At 44.7% G+C, this 18586-nt stretch overlaps 1 protein-coding gene across 1 annotated transcript in view; it reads right to left on the bottom strand.

Annotated features, from left to right (window-relative positions):
* Nucleotides 1-4838: 4838 nt before the first annotated feature.
* Nucleotides 4839-18586, bottom strand: part of LOC118398302 (protein PRRC2A-like) — a 49313-nt gene continuing 35565 nt past the window's right edge. Inside the window, 3 exon segments of the mRNA XM_035793503.2 lie at nt 4839-12224; nt 12645-12867; nt 13119-13452. Of these exon segments, the coding sequence (XP_035649396.2) occupies nt 9188-12224; nt 12645-12867; nt 13119-13452 (3594 nt within the window). The 3' untranslated portion in view covers nt 4839-9187.

The raw sequence follows: 18586 nt of genomic DNA, 5'->3' as shown, positions 1-18586 counted from the left end.
TGCAATAATAGTGTTTAACATTATTTTTGAATGACTAGACCATCTGTACCCCACACATACAGATAATTGTAAGGTCCCTCAATCGAGCAGTGAATTTCAAACAGACTCAACAATAAAGACCAGGGAGGTTTTCCCATGCCTCAAAGATGGGCACCTATTGGTAGATGGGTAATAATAATAAAAAAGAGACATTGAATATCCCTTTGAGCATGGTGAAGTTATTAATTACACTTTGAATGGTGTATCAATACACCCAGTCTTTTCAGTGTCTTGAGGGGGGGATAAGGCATTATTGTGCCATATTCACAACATTCTCTGTGTTTGGACCATGATAGTTTGTTGGTGATGTGGACACCAAGGAACTTGAGACTCTCGACACGCTCCACTACAGCCCCATCGATGTGAATGAGGTCTGGTTCGGCCCTCCTTTTCCTGTAATCCACAATCATCTCTTTTGTCTTGCTCACTTTGAAGGAGAGGTTGAGGTTGTGACCCATCAGGAAGTCCAGGATCCAGTTGCAGAGAGGTGTTTAGTCCCAGGGTCCTTAGCTTAGTGATGAGCTTTGTGGGCACTATGGTGTTAAACGCCAAGCTGTAGTCAATGCACAGCATTCTCACATAGGTGTTCCTTTTGTCCAGGTGGGAAAGTGGAGTGTGGAGTACGATTGAGATGGCGTCATCTGTTAGGGGCAGTATGCAAATTGGAGTGGGTTTAGGGTTTCCAGGATGATGGTGTTGATTTGAGCCATGGACCAGACTTTCAAAGCACATCATGGCTACCGACGTGAGCACTGCATAGCTCTATATTTTCAAGCATAGTGGTGGCTGCATCATGTTATGGGTATGCTTTTAATGGTTAAGGGCTGGAAAGTTTGGAGCTAAGCACACACAAAATTCTAGAGGAAAACCTGGTTCAGTCTGCTTTCCACCAGACATTGGGAGATGAATTCACCTTTCAGCAGGACAATAACTTAAAACTCAAGGCCAAACCTACACTGGAGATACTTACAAAGGAGGTAGTGAATGTTCCTGAGTGGCCTGGTTAGTTCTGACTTAAATCTGTTTAAATCTATGGCAAAACTTGAAAATGGTTGTCTAGCAATGATCACCACCTAATTTGACAAAACTTGAAGAATTTTGCGAATAATAATGGGAAAATGTTGCACAATCCAGATGTGGAAAACTCTTAGACTTATCCAGAAAGACTCACACCTGTAATTGCTGCCCAAGGTGCTTCCACAAAGTATTGACTCAGGGGTATGAATACTTATGAAAATCAGATATTTCTGTATTAAATTATTTTTTTAAAAATATATATTTGCAAAAATTTCTAAAAACATGTTTTTCCTTTGCCATTATGGGGATTTTGCGTGATTGTGTGAGGAAAAAAATCTATTTAATCCATTTTGAATTCAGGCTGTAACACAACAAAATGAGAAATAAGTCAAGGGGTATGAATACTTTCTGAAGGCACACTATAACTCAATCACTGTTCACAAAAAATACTGCAATGTTCAATGCATGGCTGAGCGTGTAGTGGGAGAGGAGGACCATCCTCTTCAGCGAATTTAATAAAAATGGAAACTTTTTAAATGTTTATCCTTTTTACATAAAACTAGACAACATATATCCACATCACCAAATAACTTAGTAAAACACTTCTGCAATGGTGTACAGTAGCCTCAGCAGCACTCTGTAGGCTAGCACCATGGTGTAGCCAGAGGACAGCTAACTTTCGTCCTCCTCTGGGTACATTGACTTGACATGATCCAACCTATTGCACGACAAAACCTATTCCCCCTCAGGAGACTGAAAAGATTTGCCGTGGGTCCTCAAAATGTTTTACAGCTGCACCAGAGAGCATCCTGACCGGCTGCATCACTGACTGGTATAGCAACTGCTCGGCCTCTGAAAGGCACTACAGAGGTGTCATCGGAATTTCAGAATTCCTATAATTAAATTCACTCAGTCTATTTTATAAGAATTTGTAAGATACCTATTTGCATAAAATAGACAGAGACCAGTCTTATCAAAATTAGATAATAGTATTTATTCTCGGAGCTCGCTCCCATGGAACCACAAACAACAGTTTATATACAGAATATGATGTCATAGGTTATAAAATGTCCTTCCTCCTATCGACCAGGACAAAGCAGGTTCAAAAGTTAATTCCAACCCCCTAGATCGCTCACTCCAGACACACACTTATATCAAGATTAACTTCTGAAGTCTTCATCTATCACTATTCAGCAGACAGTTCCAGATAATGGAAAACCTAGGGAGACACTCGCTGCCTTATCTAAACATCCCAGAGCTAAGTTGAGTCGGTTCAACCATAGGTTAACGACCCACAACCATAGCTTAAAAACCCACAATCCATTCCTCCCCAACCCAGCTGGAATGGTATTTATTATGTTTAATTACCCCCCGTTTCATGATACACATTCCCTTCCTTATGAATTAACATTATTAATCAGATATAAAACAGAGTAGAGTTTAATTAGTTATAATTCTATTTAAATGTAGATATTGTTTAGTCATTATTCATAAAATTCCTAAAAAGAGGGTAGTGCGTACGGCCCAGTACATCACCGGGGCCAAGCTCCCTGCCATCCAGGACCTCTATACCAGGCCCTAAATATTGTCAGACTCCAGACACCCAAATCATAGACTGTTCTCTCTGCTACCACATGGCAACCGGTACCAGAGCGCCACGTCTAGGTCCAAGAGGCTTCGAAACAGCTTCTACCCCCAAGCCATAAGACTCCTGAACATCTAGTCAAACCGTTACCCAGACTATTTGCACCCTCCTCTTCTACACTTCTCCTACTCTGTTATTATCTATGCATAGTCACATTAATAACATGTACATATTACCTCAAGTACCTCGACACCGGTACCCCCGCACATTGACTCTGAACCGGTACCCCCTGTATATAGCCCTGCTATTGTTATCTTACTGCTGATCTTTAATTGTTATTCTTCTCTCTTAATTTTTTATTTATTTCAGATTTTCTTAAAACATTGTTGGTTAAGGGCTTGTAAGTGTACATTTCACTGTAAGGTATACCTGTTGTATTAGAAGCCGCATATGAAAAAATGTGATTTGATAAAACGTGGTGAGTTGACTCAAAGAGAGAAAGACAATAGTTGAACAGTTTTAAACAAATACATTTCTTCAAAAAGGGAGGAGAAGGAGAGCTAGATATATTTAGTCATTTTTCACTTTCACTTAGCAAATGCAGCTAGTTAGCAAACACCTGGCTCAAACAGAGGGATGCTATGTTACCTAGCTGGCTATGACTATCCAACACTTGAACTCTAACAAGTCAAGGTATGCTTTTGGTTTGACTAATGTCATACCACCAGGCCCTGCCGGTGTAACTATTTGACTGTACACTGTACTGCATGATTGTTGTGGGTTTACAAACGTGTTCTATTAGCTACAGTGCATTCAGCAAGAATTCAGACCCTATTCACTTTTCCCACATTTTGTTACGTTAGCCTTATTCTAAAATGGATTAAATACATTTTTCCCTCAATCTACACACAATACCACATAAGGCGAAAACAGGTTCAGATTTTTGGGCAAATTTATAAAAGATGAAAACCAGAAATACCTTTTTTGCAGACTCTTTGCTATGCTACTCGAAATTGAGCCCAGGTGAATCCTGTTCCATTGATCATCCTTGAGATGATTCTACAACTTGATTGAAGGCCACCTGTGGTAAATTCAATTGATTGGACATTTGAAAAGGCACACACCTGTCTATATACAAAGGTCCCACAGTTGACACTACATGTCAGAGCAAAAAAACCAAGCCATGAGGTCAAAGGAATTGTCTGTAGAGCTGAGGCATGACTGTGTTGAGGCACAGATCAGGGGAAGGGTACCAAAAAAATGTCTGCAGCATTAAAGGTCCCAAGAACACAGTGGCCTGCATCATTCTTAAATAGAAGAAGTTAGGAACCACCAAGACTCTTACTAGAGCTGGTCGCCCGGTCAAACTGAGCAATTGGGCGAGAAGGGCGTTGGTCAGGGTAGTGACCCAGAACCCAATGGAAACTGACAGAACTCCAGATTCCTTTGTAGAGATTGGATAACATTCCAAAAGACAACCATCTCTGCAGCACTCCATCAATCAAGTATTTATGGTTAGTGGCCAAATGGAAGTCACTCCTTTGTAAAAGGCACAACAGCACCTAAAGACTCCCAGACCATGAGAAACAAGATTCTCTAGGTCTGATGAAACCAAGATTGAACTCCTTGGCCTGAATGCCAAGCGTCCCGTCTGGAGGAAACCTGGCACCATCCATACGGTGAAACATGGTGGTGGCAGCATCATGCTGTGGGGATGTTTTTCAGCGGCAGGGATTGGGAGTCTAGTCAGGATCGAGGGAAAGATGAACAGAGCAAAGTACCCAGAGATCCTTGATGAAAACTTGCTCGACAGAGCACTCAGGACCTCAGACTGGGGTTGTGATTGCCGGCTGTGATCGCTGCCAAAGGTACTTCAACAAAGTACTGAGTAAAGGGTCTGAATACTTATGCAAATGTGATAATTTAAGTTTTTATTTAATACATTTGCTAACATTTCTAAAAACCTGTTATTTCTTTGTAATTATGGGGTATTGTGTGTTGATTGTTGAGGGGGGAACTATTTAATCAATTTTAGAACAAGGCTGTAACGTAACAAAAATGTGGAAAAATGCACTGTACATATCAGTGCAGAGAACTACCTACCATTGCCCAGGTGGTTAAAATAATATATTTAATTTGTGTCCACCTCTTCTTTACAGGTGGTGGCAATTCATAATAAAATCAAAACAAAAACAGATTTTCCATTAAAACAAAAAGTTTATTTAACTTTCTCTGTATAATTTTATTATAATAAGACACTCCTCTGCTTGTACATTGCTCCCTTGAACTTAAGAAATGGCAACATTAGTTTGTGGGACTGTAAGTTGGGGTAGACAAAAACTTAGATACATACCAATATACATACATGTGTGTATAATACGGTTCCATTAATAAACCATAAATTATAGAACAGCTTTAACCACTCCAGGTACCTTGGTGTGATGCTGGAAATATAGTACAATCTTTGAGGTTTTCAAGAATACACTATTTTTTTCTTTAAACATGGGTACATACAATATGAGCACATCAACAGTAAGTGTTAGGGAAGGATGCAGGGCTCATACAAGCCTGTGTTAAGTGTATGGCTACCACTGTTGTTTTCACAGGCAAGGTGAGCTGCACCCGTGGATGTGGTCATGCTTAGTAGAAGTCATAATGAAAAATAAAATATACCCACTTCATTTTGACTGTCTTAAGAGAGTATGGTAAACATTTCAATACACCCCAAGAACTGATTATGTACTTCATTTGGATAAACATATATAAACACACACACACACACACACACACTTGAATGTATATACGTGAATGTATATAAGAAAACTGTAAATTGTCTTAATATAGTTGTTAAAACTAAGTGTGGGCAAACAAGGCAAAAGTGTTTGCCATCCACATAACCCCCCCAAAAACTGTAAATTGTCTTAATATAGTTGTTAAAACTAAGTGTGGGCAAACAAGGCAAAAGTGTTTGCCATCCACATAACCCGCCAAAAAATAAGATATTACAGACACCAGAAAATGCACACACACAAACTCAAATTCCCTACTCACAACATCCCAAAGCGAATCTTAAAACGGTGGGTGTCAGTAAACAAACAAACCCCAACTTACAAGCTGTGAAAAATGTATGCAGATGAAGATAAAAAAATAAAAATAAAAGTTAGAAATTAATCTATTATTTGGTAGGATGCGCCCCCCCCCCCGCCCCCATCAAATGTTCAAAACAAGCTGTGTGCCATTTCATTCGTCGTGTGATATACATCTGTCTGTGAAATCAAAAGTTCTAAACCCTTGTATTCCCTATAACACTCTTGGAGAATAATAGTATACTTCAAATGTATTTGGAAATCAGTGGTGTGAACACAGACCACCCTTGCCCCTTCCCACCATAGTCCAAGATTCAGTTCAATTGAGCTATTTAGTTGCCATCGAGGTTTTTGGAAAGGCCATCTTGAATTAATGTATGCGTTGAAAATACTTCCTCAATATGGAGCTCTTGCCCGCCTTACTTTGGTTACAAGTGTCTCTTCTACAGCACAGTGCAGTTAGTTGTGTTTAAGTAGAGAGCCTTCCTGCATCGAGTAGGACAGCAGATGAATATAATAAAAGCACAATATGCCGATGGCCAAACTTAACACTGTTGTACGATTCCTAGCTGCATAATGTAAAAACTTTGCTCAATAAAAATACACCAACCATTTCTTTATACTATAGGTGTGGCCTCATCTCTTGAAGCAAAAAAAAAAGTAAGGTAAAAAGAATAAACAGCATCTTAAAATAAGATTAAATAACTTTGCATTTACTTCTCGCATATTCAATGAACAGATTTTTCCCTAACAAGAAATTTCATGCGAAAATATCTATATATATATAAACTTTTGAACGGTAGTGTGTGTGTGTGTGTGTGTATGTATGTACATACACACACACACACTACTGTTCAACATGTTTAGAACCACTCCTCAATTCAAGGGTTTTTCTACTATTTTCTACATTATAGAATAATAATGAAGACATCAACACTATGAAATAACACATATGGAATCATGGAGTAACAAAAAAAAGTGCTAAACAAATCCAAATATATTTGAGATGCGATTCTTCAAATAGCCACCCTTTGCCTTGACAGCTTTGCACACTCTTGGCATTCTCTCAATGAGCTTCATGATGTAGTCATCTGGAATGTAATACAACAGGTGTGCCTTGTTAAAAGTTCATTTGTGGAATTTCTTTCCTTCTTAATGAATTTGAACCAATCAGTTGTGTTGTGACATGGTAGGGGGAGTATACAGAAGATGGCTCTATTCGGTTAAAGACCAAGTCCATATTATGGCAAGAACAGCTCAAATAAACAAAGAGAAATGACAGTCCAGCATTACTTTAAGACATGTAAGTAAATACGGAATATTAAGAACTTTTAAAGTTTCTTCAAGTGCAGTTGCAAAAACCATCAAGTGCTTTGATGAAACTGGCTCTCATGAGGACCGCCACAGGAATGGAAGACAGAGTTACCTCTGCTGCAGAGGGTAAGTTCATTAGAGTTTACCAGCCTCAGAAATTGCAGCCCAAATAAATCCTTCAAGCAACAGATATATCAACATCAACTGTTCAGAGGGAATCAGGCCTTCATGGTCGAATTGCTGCAAAGAAACCACTACTAAAAGGACACCAATAAGAAGATACTTGCTTTGGGCAAAAAACACAAGCAAGACATTAGACCGGTGGAAATCTGTCATTTGGTCTGGAGTCCAAATGAGAGATTTTTGGTTCCAACCGCTGTCTTTGAGACGCAGTGTGGGTGAACAGATGATCTCCGCATGTGTATTTCCCTCCCTAAAGCATGGAGGATGTGGTTATGGTGTGGGGGTGCTTTGCTGGTGACACTGTCAGTGATGTATTTAGAATTCAAGGCACACTTAACCAGCATGGCTACCATAGCATTCTACAGTGATACGCCATCCCATCTGGTTTGGGCTTAGTGGGACTATCATTTTTTCCACTCAACAGGACAATGACCCAACACACCTCCAGGCAGTATAAGGGCTATTTTACCAAGAAGGAGAGTGATGGAATGCTGCATCAAATGACCTGGCCTCCACAATCCCCCGACCTCAAACAAATTGAGATGGTTTGGGATGAGTAGGACCGCAGAGTGAAGGAAAACAGTCAACAAGTGCTCAGCATATTTGGTAACTCCAAGACGGTTGGAAAATCATTCCAGGTGAAGCTGGTTGAGAGAATGCCAAGAGAGTGCAAAGCTGTCATCAAGGCAAAGGGTGGCTATTTGAAGAATCTCAAATATAATATATTTTGATTTGTCTAACACTTTTGATTACTACATGATTCCATGTGTTATCACTATTATTATCCAATGTTGAAAAGAGAAAAAAAAGCAAAACCCTTGAATGAGTAGGTTGTTCTAAAACTTATGACCGGTAGTGTGTGTGTGTGTGTGTGTGTGTGTGTGTGTATAAAGCATTCAAGCTATCAATTCAGTCTTCTTAGGGTAAACAAACTTCAAAATGAACAGGAGAGAAACTTCTGCAAAACAGAGAAGAGAATGCTATGTTGAGAGAGCCTTTTATCTAACAGAACCAAAAGAGCATTGGAAAGTAATAAGAGCAGGTCAACAAAAACTCAACCACACAGCCTAGTTCTGAACAAGCAGCAAAGACATTGATATTCGAGATACAATCAATGTGAGGAGAGTGTGGATGGGTGAGCAGTAGTAGTTCAACTGGTCTACTGTGGCTGTCACAGTAATTAAACAGATCAGGAGATCAAAAACTCAAGAGGTGGGGGGAGTTGTATAAAAAGGTATTTTAATGACCTGCTTTGTAGAAGAAAAAAATACACATACCTAACTTTTTAAAGGGGGGTGAAACAAAACTGACCAAGGAGGGAAAAAAACAAGGTAGAGAATTTTTATTATAATCTATGGTACAATTGTTCTCGTTGAAAGAAGAACCTGAAACCCCCCCCACCCCATGTGGGAAAATATAATGAAGTTAACTGCCCTACCGAATACCACCCCAACCAAAAGCATGGTAGAAATATACACAGGTAACATCAATATAAAAATCTGCCTTCTCCTGGCTAGCCAATTCCTCCAACATGCTTATCATGACATGTCACACTGTGTACACACACTACTGCGCGTGGTTGTGTATGTCTGTTATATGTCATATTGTGCTTGTAAATGCAAACATGTTTTTTGTAGTTATGTTCTCAGTCAAAAGAGGTGTGTGTTCAAAACGAACAAGGGTGTCTAATCAAACCTAACTTCGGGTGGAATTCTGTAGGGTGGGGGGACATGACAGGGAGGGAGCAGAGTTGACACTACAATAACGGACGGTAGATTGCAATTGGATGGAGAAAGAAGCGAGGGGTGGTTTAAACATGTGTGTACACTGTCTCCATAACTATGTGCTAATATGTTAAGGGATGAGAACAGGTAAGAGGCTGAGGGAACAATAGATACAGAAAGGGATAAAGAAGAGGGGTGGGGCAGGGGGATGCATTTGAAATGTTTTCAGATCTTCTACTTCACTTCCTGTTTTTGGGGGAGGGCCAGTTTCCACGGCGCTCACCGCGTTGGCCCCCTCCGTTTCCAGCTCCGCCTCCTCCCCCACTGGGCGGGCCCCGTGGGCCTCTTCCTCCCCCACCTCCCTCTCTTCCTCCAGCGTTGACCCTCCTGTTCTGTCGCTCCATACCGGGACGCTGGCTGGAGAAGCTTCTCTTGTTTGCCGCCTGCTCCTTCGCAGTCATCTCTCGCTCTCCGACCCCTCCCCCACCTCCACCTCCTCTTCCGGGTGGGTGATGATGGTGATGGGAGGAATAGGACTTCCCTCCTCCTCCCTCCCTCTCCCGGAACTCGGTGAAGTCACTGCTCTCGGAGGCGGTCTCCCACTCCTCATTGGCCTGGTCTGAGTTCTGGTTAGAGAAGTCAGGGGATTTGGCGCCTCCTGCTGGGTTGTGGTGCTGCTGAGAGTGGGCAGGACCAGAGTTGCCCTGGTTGTAGTGATGGTGGTGACTGTTTGTGTTAGAGCTTCCAAGATGGGTGCCGGTACTGATGTTGTTGTTGGTAGTTGTGGTCGCAATGTGGTTAGCGTTGGGGGCAGTGCCGGTCGAGGGCACCGCTTTGTGTGCGCCGTCAGTGACATCCTGAATGTAATTCTGGCAGGGCGAGGAGGGTCGTCCTCCTCCGTTGATGCGAGCGGCGTTCTCTCGCTCCTTCAGCCTGCGGAAGCGCGGTGGCTTGTCCTGTTGGTGTTGGGAGCGTCCGTGGCGACGGCGTCTCGGGGGGCGCTCAAAGCCATCCTGGGGGACGCAAGGAAAGCCACGCCCGTCCGAGCCAGAGAGAGGAAGGGGCCCGCTGGAGTTGGTAGTGGGATTAGCTGTGGACTGCTGGGTCCCAACTCCTCCATTCTCCATGGAGCCCTGTGGGGCTGGAGTAGGTGCAGCAAGGATAGATTGTGGAGGGGTTGCTCCTCCCTGATTCTGAGCTTGGCTTCCGTCCACTGACTTCTCCTCCCCACCGGTTCCACGACCCGTGTCTTTGGGTGCAGACGACTGCATTGGGCCCTGCTGCTTGCGGACCGAGGCTGAGGACTTGGAGGCCCAGCCTTGAGGGTCGGCCCTGGATCCTGACCTGTGACCTCCAGCCATTCCTCCTCCGGCTCCACCACTTCTATAGATGCTGCTGCCACCTCCTCCTCCTCCGCCACCCCCCCTACCCCTCCTAGAGGGCACCCCTCTGGGGGTGAACACCCGGGCCTGGGAGCCTCTGGATGGGGCGGAGCCGCCACTGGTAAAGTTATCTGTGCCACTGCCATTCTTGGTGCTGGATTTGCGGTCCTCCTTGTCCGACTGGGCCAGGTCGCTGGCGGCACTCTCACTGCCCGTCTCCGACCCCCTCTGCCTCCTCCTCTTGGGGACCTCCTCGTATTCTGAACCCTCGCTGCGGGTCTCGCTGTGGTTACGGGCACGCCCCGGGTTGGCTTGCGACCCCCCTCGGTTGCGCCTTGCCCCCGATGCCTCGTCGTTGAATTCTTGGTGGTAGCCGCCGCCAGCTCGGTAGTCCCGGCTGCTCCTGCTGCCTGCTGCCCTGCCACGGCTAACACTGCCACCCCCGGCCGTGCCCGTGTAAGTGCCCCGGTAACCTCGGCCACGCCCGTAGAACTCGCCACCTCGTCCTCGGCTGGCTCTGCTACCACGGGCCGAGCCGCCGTGGTATGATGCACCCCCGCCCCTCTCCAACGAGCGCTCTCTGTCCCGCCTATTGGATGGGGGGCCGGAGTACCCTGATGAGGGGGTGGGGTTGACACCGTCTTTGGGACCTTTGCCCACTCCTCCTCGTTCGTTCGCCGCTCGGTCCTTCCATCCGTTTCTGGGTTTGGGACCGGTCTGAGCCAGTTCTTCTTTACCAGACACTGCAGAGGAGCTCTGTGGGCCGGAGGATGTTTCCTGCTTGACTGATGAATTGCCTCCGTCTTTGTCTTTTCCAGAGCCTCCTCCGCTGGTCTTTTCTCCTCCCTCGCCCTCCCCACCCTCTCTTTTCATCTCCTTCAGCACAGGCCTCTTGATAGGCCCTGCCCTCTTATTGGTGTTGCTGCCACCGGAAGGTTTGTTGTGGTCAGACGCTGTTGGGTGATTGGATGAATCCTCCCCTCCGCGGTTGTTTCCGCTCCCTCCTCTCCTGTTGTTCGAGGGGCCTCCTGCGTTGCTGCTGCCGGGCCGTGGCCCCCACTGGGTCTCAGTCTTGTGTTCCCTCCCCCCTCGCTCCCGCTGGTTGGGCTTAGGATCACGGTGGTGGTGCTGCTCCTGGCCCTGCCTCTGCTGCTGGGACTGCTGAGACGTCACAGAGGACTGAGAGTGGCTGTGGCCCATCTTATCCTGCTTCATCTCTCTGCTGCTTCCTGCATCATGTCTCTGCCCGGTTCCTGTGTCAGCCTTGCGCTGAGGTGGGAGGAGATGCACGACCGCCTTGCCGCTGCCGTCGTCCCTGGCTGAGGATGACGAGGAGGAGGATGAGCAGGAGGAGAGGGACGGCTGTTGGAGTGGGGGCGAGGGGTCACCCTTCTTGGGGGCTTCGCCTCCTCTCTCACCGCGGCCATTCTCGGGCTTGTGGGGGTGGAGGGGAAAGTGGGAGGGGCCTTGGTGTTGTTGATGACCATGGGGTTGTTGGTGTTGAGGGTGGTGGAGGTTGTTATTCTCCAGGGGGGAGAGGTCAGTGCGCCCATTGCGGTCGTAGTGGGGGTGGGGGGCCCCCCAGACCTGGCCCTGTTGCTGGCCACCCTTGTGGCCCTGGCCCTCATCCTGGTGGCTGAAGCCTCCACCACTCCCCCTCTGTTGCTGCTGGTGTAGGGCCATGCGGGAGCCCTGGTCGGGAAAGTTGCTGTAGTTGCCCCGGCCACCCATGTAGGACTGGTGGTGGTGGGGGTGGTGGCTGCCTCCTCCCTGGCCCCCCACCAGAGTGCCCACAGGGGGTGGGGTCTGGTTGGAGGAGCCCGAAACAGAGTTGGGCTGCTGGATGGGGCCTGGCCCTCCCTCTCGCATACCACGGACTGGAGGGGTGTCACTCCTTAAAATAAAAACCAGTGATTTAATAAAAACCTTTATTCCATAAACCTTATACTGTACTTATAAAAATGACTGGATTCATATATTAATCTCATTTGATTTCAACTAATACATATTTTCCTATTCAAACAGTATTGTATGATTTGCTCATTAAACGGATACTTGAGGATTGGCCCTTTATCTATTTCCACAGAGTCAGATGAACTTGTGGATACCACTTTTATGTCTCTGTGTACAGTATTAAGGAAATTAGAGGTAGTTTCACGTGCCAAAGCTAACTAGCAACTTCCTTCGAACTACATGCAGATAAAAATGGTATCCACGAATTAATCAGACTCTAGGGAAGGAGATAAAGGGCCTCATTGCCAAAAATATCCCTTTAAATGATCGTGAGTGACATCTGACACCCCCCCCGTCTTACCTAGGCCCTTTGCCACTGACATCATCCTCTTCCAGTGCCTGCTTCTGTCTAAGAGGGGAGCTCAGTCCCCTGCCTTCGCTGCCCCCAGGGAACACCTCAGGCCCCCAGGCCAGTTTGGGATCCATGGGAGGTGTCCCACGGTTGGGGTGTCCCGGGTGCTGCTGCCTGTCGAAGGTGTCCGAACCAGAGCCCCCCGAATCGGAGCGCTCTCGCCCCATCATCCCTGAAACAGAAATGGGTGTCACATTAGGGAAAAAAGTCATACTCAATTATAAAAATTATAGCTGGCAACCTGGTGTCATTTCCTATAACATATAAACATTATTGCATTATCATAATCTAAATATTCAACATTAGAATCTGGTTTGCACAAATCTGCCATTGACCTGCAAATTCAGATTCTGCACTATGGCAAAATACCAACTCCTTAACTGAATATTTGATATATCAAACCAGACTACCATGAGTACCCACCTGCATGTTGCATGTTGGGCGGGTAGTAGTCCATGGGCCCTGGAGGTCGACCCTGCATGCCCCCCTGCATCATCCGGGGGTCCATGTAGGGCATCATCATCCAGCGCGGGTCAAAGTTCATGGGCAGGGGTTGGGGGCCGCGGCCCATGGAGCCCTGTGGCGGATACTGAAGGGACCCTGACTGCTGCTGCTTGGGACACTGGGTCTGAGTGGTGGCCCCTGGAGAAGGGCCCTGCTGCTGGGGGGCCTGCTGGGGTGGGAGCTGCTGCTGGCTCTGTTGGGCTGCTTGGCTGTGCTGCTGCTGCCACTGCTGCTGCTGCTTCATCAGCTGCTCCTGAAGACACCAAATGGGAGAGATGTTATAATATACAGTGCATTCGTAAAGTGTTCAAACCCCTTCACTTTTGACATTTTGTTATGTTACAGCTTTACTCTAATTTTTGTATTTATTATTTATTTTTTTCCTCATCAATCTACACACAATACACCATAATGACAAAGGATTTTTTTTTTTTTTTTTTTTTTTTTTTTTAAATATCTAAAAAAATATATTTAAAAAATACCACATTTACATAAATGTATTTAGACCCTTCGCTATGAGACTCGAAATTGAGCTCAGGTGCATCCTGTTTCCATTGATCATCCTTGAGATGTTTCTACAACTTGATTGCAGTCCACCTGTGGTAAATTCAATTGGTTGGACATGATTTGGAAAGGCACACACCTGTCTATATAAGATCCCACAGTTGACAGTGCATGTCAGAGCCAAAACCAAGCCGAATGAATTGTCCGTAGATCTGAGACAGGATTATGTCAAGGCACATATCTAGTGAAGGGTACCAAAAAATGTCTGCGGGATTGAAGTTCCCCAAGAACACAGTGGCATCCATCACTCATGAATGGAAGAAGTTTGGAACCACCAAGACTCCCTAGAGCTGGCCGCCCGGCCAAACTGAGAAATCGGAGAATGAGGGCCATGGTCAGGGAGGTGACCAGGAACCCGATGGTTACTCTGACAGAGCTCCAGAGTTCCTCTGTGGAGATGGGAGAACCTTCCAGAAGAACAGTCATCTCTGCAGCACTCCACCAATCAGGCCTTTATGGTAGAGTGGCCAGACGGAAGCTCCTCAGTAGAAGGCACATGACACCCCGCATGGAGTTTGCCAAAAGGCACCTAAAGGGCTCAGACCATGAGAAACAAGATTCTTTGGTCTGATGAAACCAAGATTGAACTCTTTGGCCTGAATGCCAAGCGTCTCGTCTGGAGGAAACCTGGCACCGTTTATCATCTGACCAATATACCATTCCTACGGTGAAGCATGGTGGTGGCAGCATCATGCTGTGGGGATGTTTTTCAGCAGCAGGGACTGGAAGACTCGTCAGGATTGAGGGAAAGTGGAACGGAGCAAAGTACAGAGATCCTTGATGAACACCTGCTCCAGTGCGCTCAGACTGGGGCGAAGGTTCACCTTCCAACGACCCTAAGCACATAGCCAAGATTATGCAGGAGTGACTTCGGGACAAGTCTCTGAATGTCCTTGAGTGGCGCAGCCAGAGCCCGGATTTGAACCCTCTCTGGAGAGAATTGACAATAGCTGTGCAGCAACGCTCCCCACCCAACCTGACAGAGCTTGAGAGGATCTACAGAGAAGAATGGTAGAAACTCCCCAAACACAGGTTCACCAAGCTTGTAGCGTAGCATCATACCCAAGAAGACTCGTTGCCAAAGGTGCTTCAAAAAAGTACTGTAACAGAGGATACCCCTTTTATTGGCTCAACGAACAAAATTGACAGAGAGCATTCACTACCCAAAGACAATTGATTCTGGAAAATTAATGCTCAGTTTGTTGCGCGCAGCCTTGCGGTACCGCAAGCTGGCAGCATTTTAGCCAGACATGCTAGCCGTATAGCCTGTCATAAATGTGCAATGAGCATAAAAATACAGATTTATGTCAGGAATTGACAACAAATTCTCATTCTGAGAAATAATAGCCAGGTAGGCCATTTAATTAACATCTAAACAAAGTGGACAGTTCAAACAGTTGGAGATGGACAGGAGGGTTCATAACTGTTCTACCTTGTTAGCTAGCAAATGGATCTAAGTTGGCTGGACTTGAAATACAAAAGATTAGCAGGCTACTCACTAGCACACTAGCACACATTCAGATTTTTTTTGTTTTTGAGGTCACTCTTTTCAATGGGTTTTCATTGGGAATCCTGATTTCTAAGGGACCTTCTTGCAGTTCCTACCGCTTCCACTGGATGTCACCAGTCTTTAGAAATTGGTTGAGGTTTTTTCTTTGTGTAATGATGAAGTAGCCCTGTTCAAAACGAGGGTCACTTCAAGTGTACTGTTAGATAGAGGCGCATGACCAGAAAGGTAGTGTCAGTTTGTTTTCTTCCTGTATTGAACACAGATCATCCAGTCTTCAATTTGATCAATTATTTACTTTAAAAAATACCTAAAGTTCTATTACAAAAGTGGTTTGAAATGTTTTGGCAAAGTTTACAGGTAACTTTTGAGATATTTTGTAGCCACGTTGCGCAAGTTGGAACCGGTGTTTTTCTGGATCAAACAAGCCAAATAAATGTACATTTTGGATATATATCGACGGAATTAATCAAACAAAAGGATCATTTGTGATATTTATGGGACATATTGGAGTGCCAACAAAAGAAGCTCGTCAAAGGTAAGGCCTGCAGGCTTGCAGGTACAACCAGGAATACAATTTTCCCGAAGCGAATCCTTTGTTCGCACCCACCAGGGTAATTGAACTGATTCCAGAGGCCGACCCAAAACAACGCCAGCAAAGGGTAGGTACTCGGAGGGGTCTTCTAGTCCGACTTAGTCCGCACACCACTCACCACTTCTGAGTATATTACTCACTAATGTTCAGTCTCTGGATAATAAAGTTGACAAGCTCAGGGAGAGTATTTCCTACCAGAGAAACACCAGTGATTGTAACATACTCTGTTTCACGGAAACATGGCTCTCCCGGGATATACCGTCTGAGTTGGTCCAGCCAGCTGGGTTCTCAGTTCATCGCGCAGACAGGTATAAACAACTCTCCGGGAAGAAGAAGGGCGGGGGTGTATGTTTCATGATTAACAACTCATGGTGCAATTGTGATAACATACAGGAACTCAAGTCCTTGAGAGCATCCTGTCGGGCTGTATCACCGCCTGGTAAGGCTCACCAGAGGGTGGTGTGGTCTGCCCAACGCATCATCGGGGCAAACTACCTGCCCTCCAGGACACCTACAGCACTCAATGTCACAGGAAGGCCAAAAAGATAAATCAAGGACAACACCCAAGTCACTGCCTGTTCACCCCACTATCATCCAGAAGGTGAGGTCAGCACAGGTGCATCAAAGCTGGGACTGAGAGACTGAAATAGCCATCACGAGCACATTAGAGGCTGCTGCCTATGTACATAGACTTGAAATCAATAGCCACTAATGTTTACATATCTTGCATTACTCATCTCATATGTATATACTGTATTCTATTTTATTGTATCTTAGTCTATGCCGCTCTGACATTGCTCATCCATATATTTATAATTCATCATTCCTTTACTTAGATTTGTGTGTATTGGGCATATGTTGTGAAATTGTTAGATGTTACTTGTTTGATATTACTGCACTGTCGGAGCTAGAAACATAAGCATTTTGTTACACCCGCAATAACATCTGCTAAACAAGTGTAATTGACCAATAAAATATGATTTGATGTCTCAAGTAGAGGACGGCCGATTAATTTCAAGTTTTCATAACAATCGGTATTTTTGGACACCGATTTTGCTGAATTTTATTTGATAAAAAAACAAAAACATTTTTACACCTTTATTTAACTAGGCAAGTTAGTTAAGAACACAATCTTATTTTCATTGACGGCCTAGGAGCGGTGGGTAAACTGCCTTGTTCACGGGCAGAACGACAGATTTTTACCTTGTCAGCTCGGGGATTCAATCTTGCAACCTTACAGTTAACTAGTCCAACGCTCTAAACACCTGATTACATTGCACTCCACGAGGAGCCTGCCTGTTACGCGAATGCAGTAAGAAGCCACGGTAAGTTGCTAGCTAGTATTAAACTTCTTATAAAAATCAATCAATCATAATCACTAGTTAACTACACATGGTTGATGATAATACTAGTTTATCTAGCGTGTCCTGCGTTGCATATAATCGATGCGGTGGCATTCGTGAAAAAGTACCTAACCATAAACATCAATGCCTTTCTTAAAATCAATACACAAGTAAATATTTTTTAAACCTGCATATTTAGTTAATATTGCCTGCTAACATGAATTTCTTCTAACTAGGAAAAATGGTATCACTTCTCTTGCAACAGAGTCTTTGGGCCACCTAGCCCATTGCAAACTGTTTGAAGACTATTTCTTCCTAACAAAGACAGCCAACTTCGCCAAACGGGGGATGATTTAACAAAATCTCATTTGCGAAAAAAGCACAATTGTAGCACGACTATACCTAACCATAAACATGCCTTTCTTAAAATGCCTTAAAATAAATACACAGAAGTATATATTTTTAAACCTGCATATTTAGCTAAAATAAATCCAGGTTAGCAGGCAATATTAACCAGGTGAAATTGTGTCACTTCTCTTGCGTTCATTGCACGCAGAGTCAGGGTATAATGCAACAGTTTGGGCCTCCTGGCTCGTTGCGAACTAATTAGCCAGAATTTTACGTAATTATGACATAACATTGAAGGTTGTGCAATGTAACAGGAATATTTAGACTTATGGATGCCACCCGTTAGATAAAATACGCAACGGTTCCGTAATTATCTGAAAGAATAAACGTCTTGTTTTCGAGATGATAGTTTCCGGATTCGACCATATTAATGACATAAGGCTCGTGTTTCTGTGTGTTATAATTAAGTCTATGATTTGATAGAGCGGTCTGACTGAGCGATGGTAGGCACCAGCAGGCTCGTAAGCATTCATTCAAACAGCACTTTCGTGCGTTTTGCCATTGCGCTGTTTATGACTTCAAGCCTATCAACTCCCGAGATTAGGCTGGTGTAATCAATGTGAAATGGCTAGCTAGTTAGCGGGGTGCGCGCTAATAGCGTTTCAAACGTCACTCGCTCTGAGACTTTGAGTAGTTGTTCCCCTTGCTCTGCATGGGTAACGCTGCTTCGAGGGTGGCTGTTGTCGATGCGTTCCTGGTTCGAGTCCAAGTAGCGGCAAGGAGATGGACGGAAGCTATACTGTTACACTGGCAATACTAAAGTGCCTATAAGAACATCCAATAATCAAAGGTATATGAAATACAAATCGTACAGAGAGAAATAGTCCTATAAATCCTATAATAACTACAACCTAAAACTTCTTAACTGTTTGGCCCTGTCCGGCGGTGTCCTCGGATGGGGCCACAGTGTCTCCTGACCCCTCCTGTCTCAGCCTCCAGTATTTATGCTGCAGTAGTTTATGTGTCGGGG

The sequence above is a fragment of the Oncorhynchus keta genome, chromosome 19, assembly GCF_023373465.1.
Source record: "Oncorhynchus keta strain PuntledgeMale-10-30-2019 chromosome 19, Oket_V2, whole genome shotgun sequence".
NCBI lineage: Eukaryota > Metazoa > Chordata > Actinopteri > Salmoniformes > Salmonidae > Oncorhynchus > Oncorhynchus keta.
This window is presented reverse-complemented; position numbering and strand designations above follow the sequence as displayed.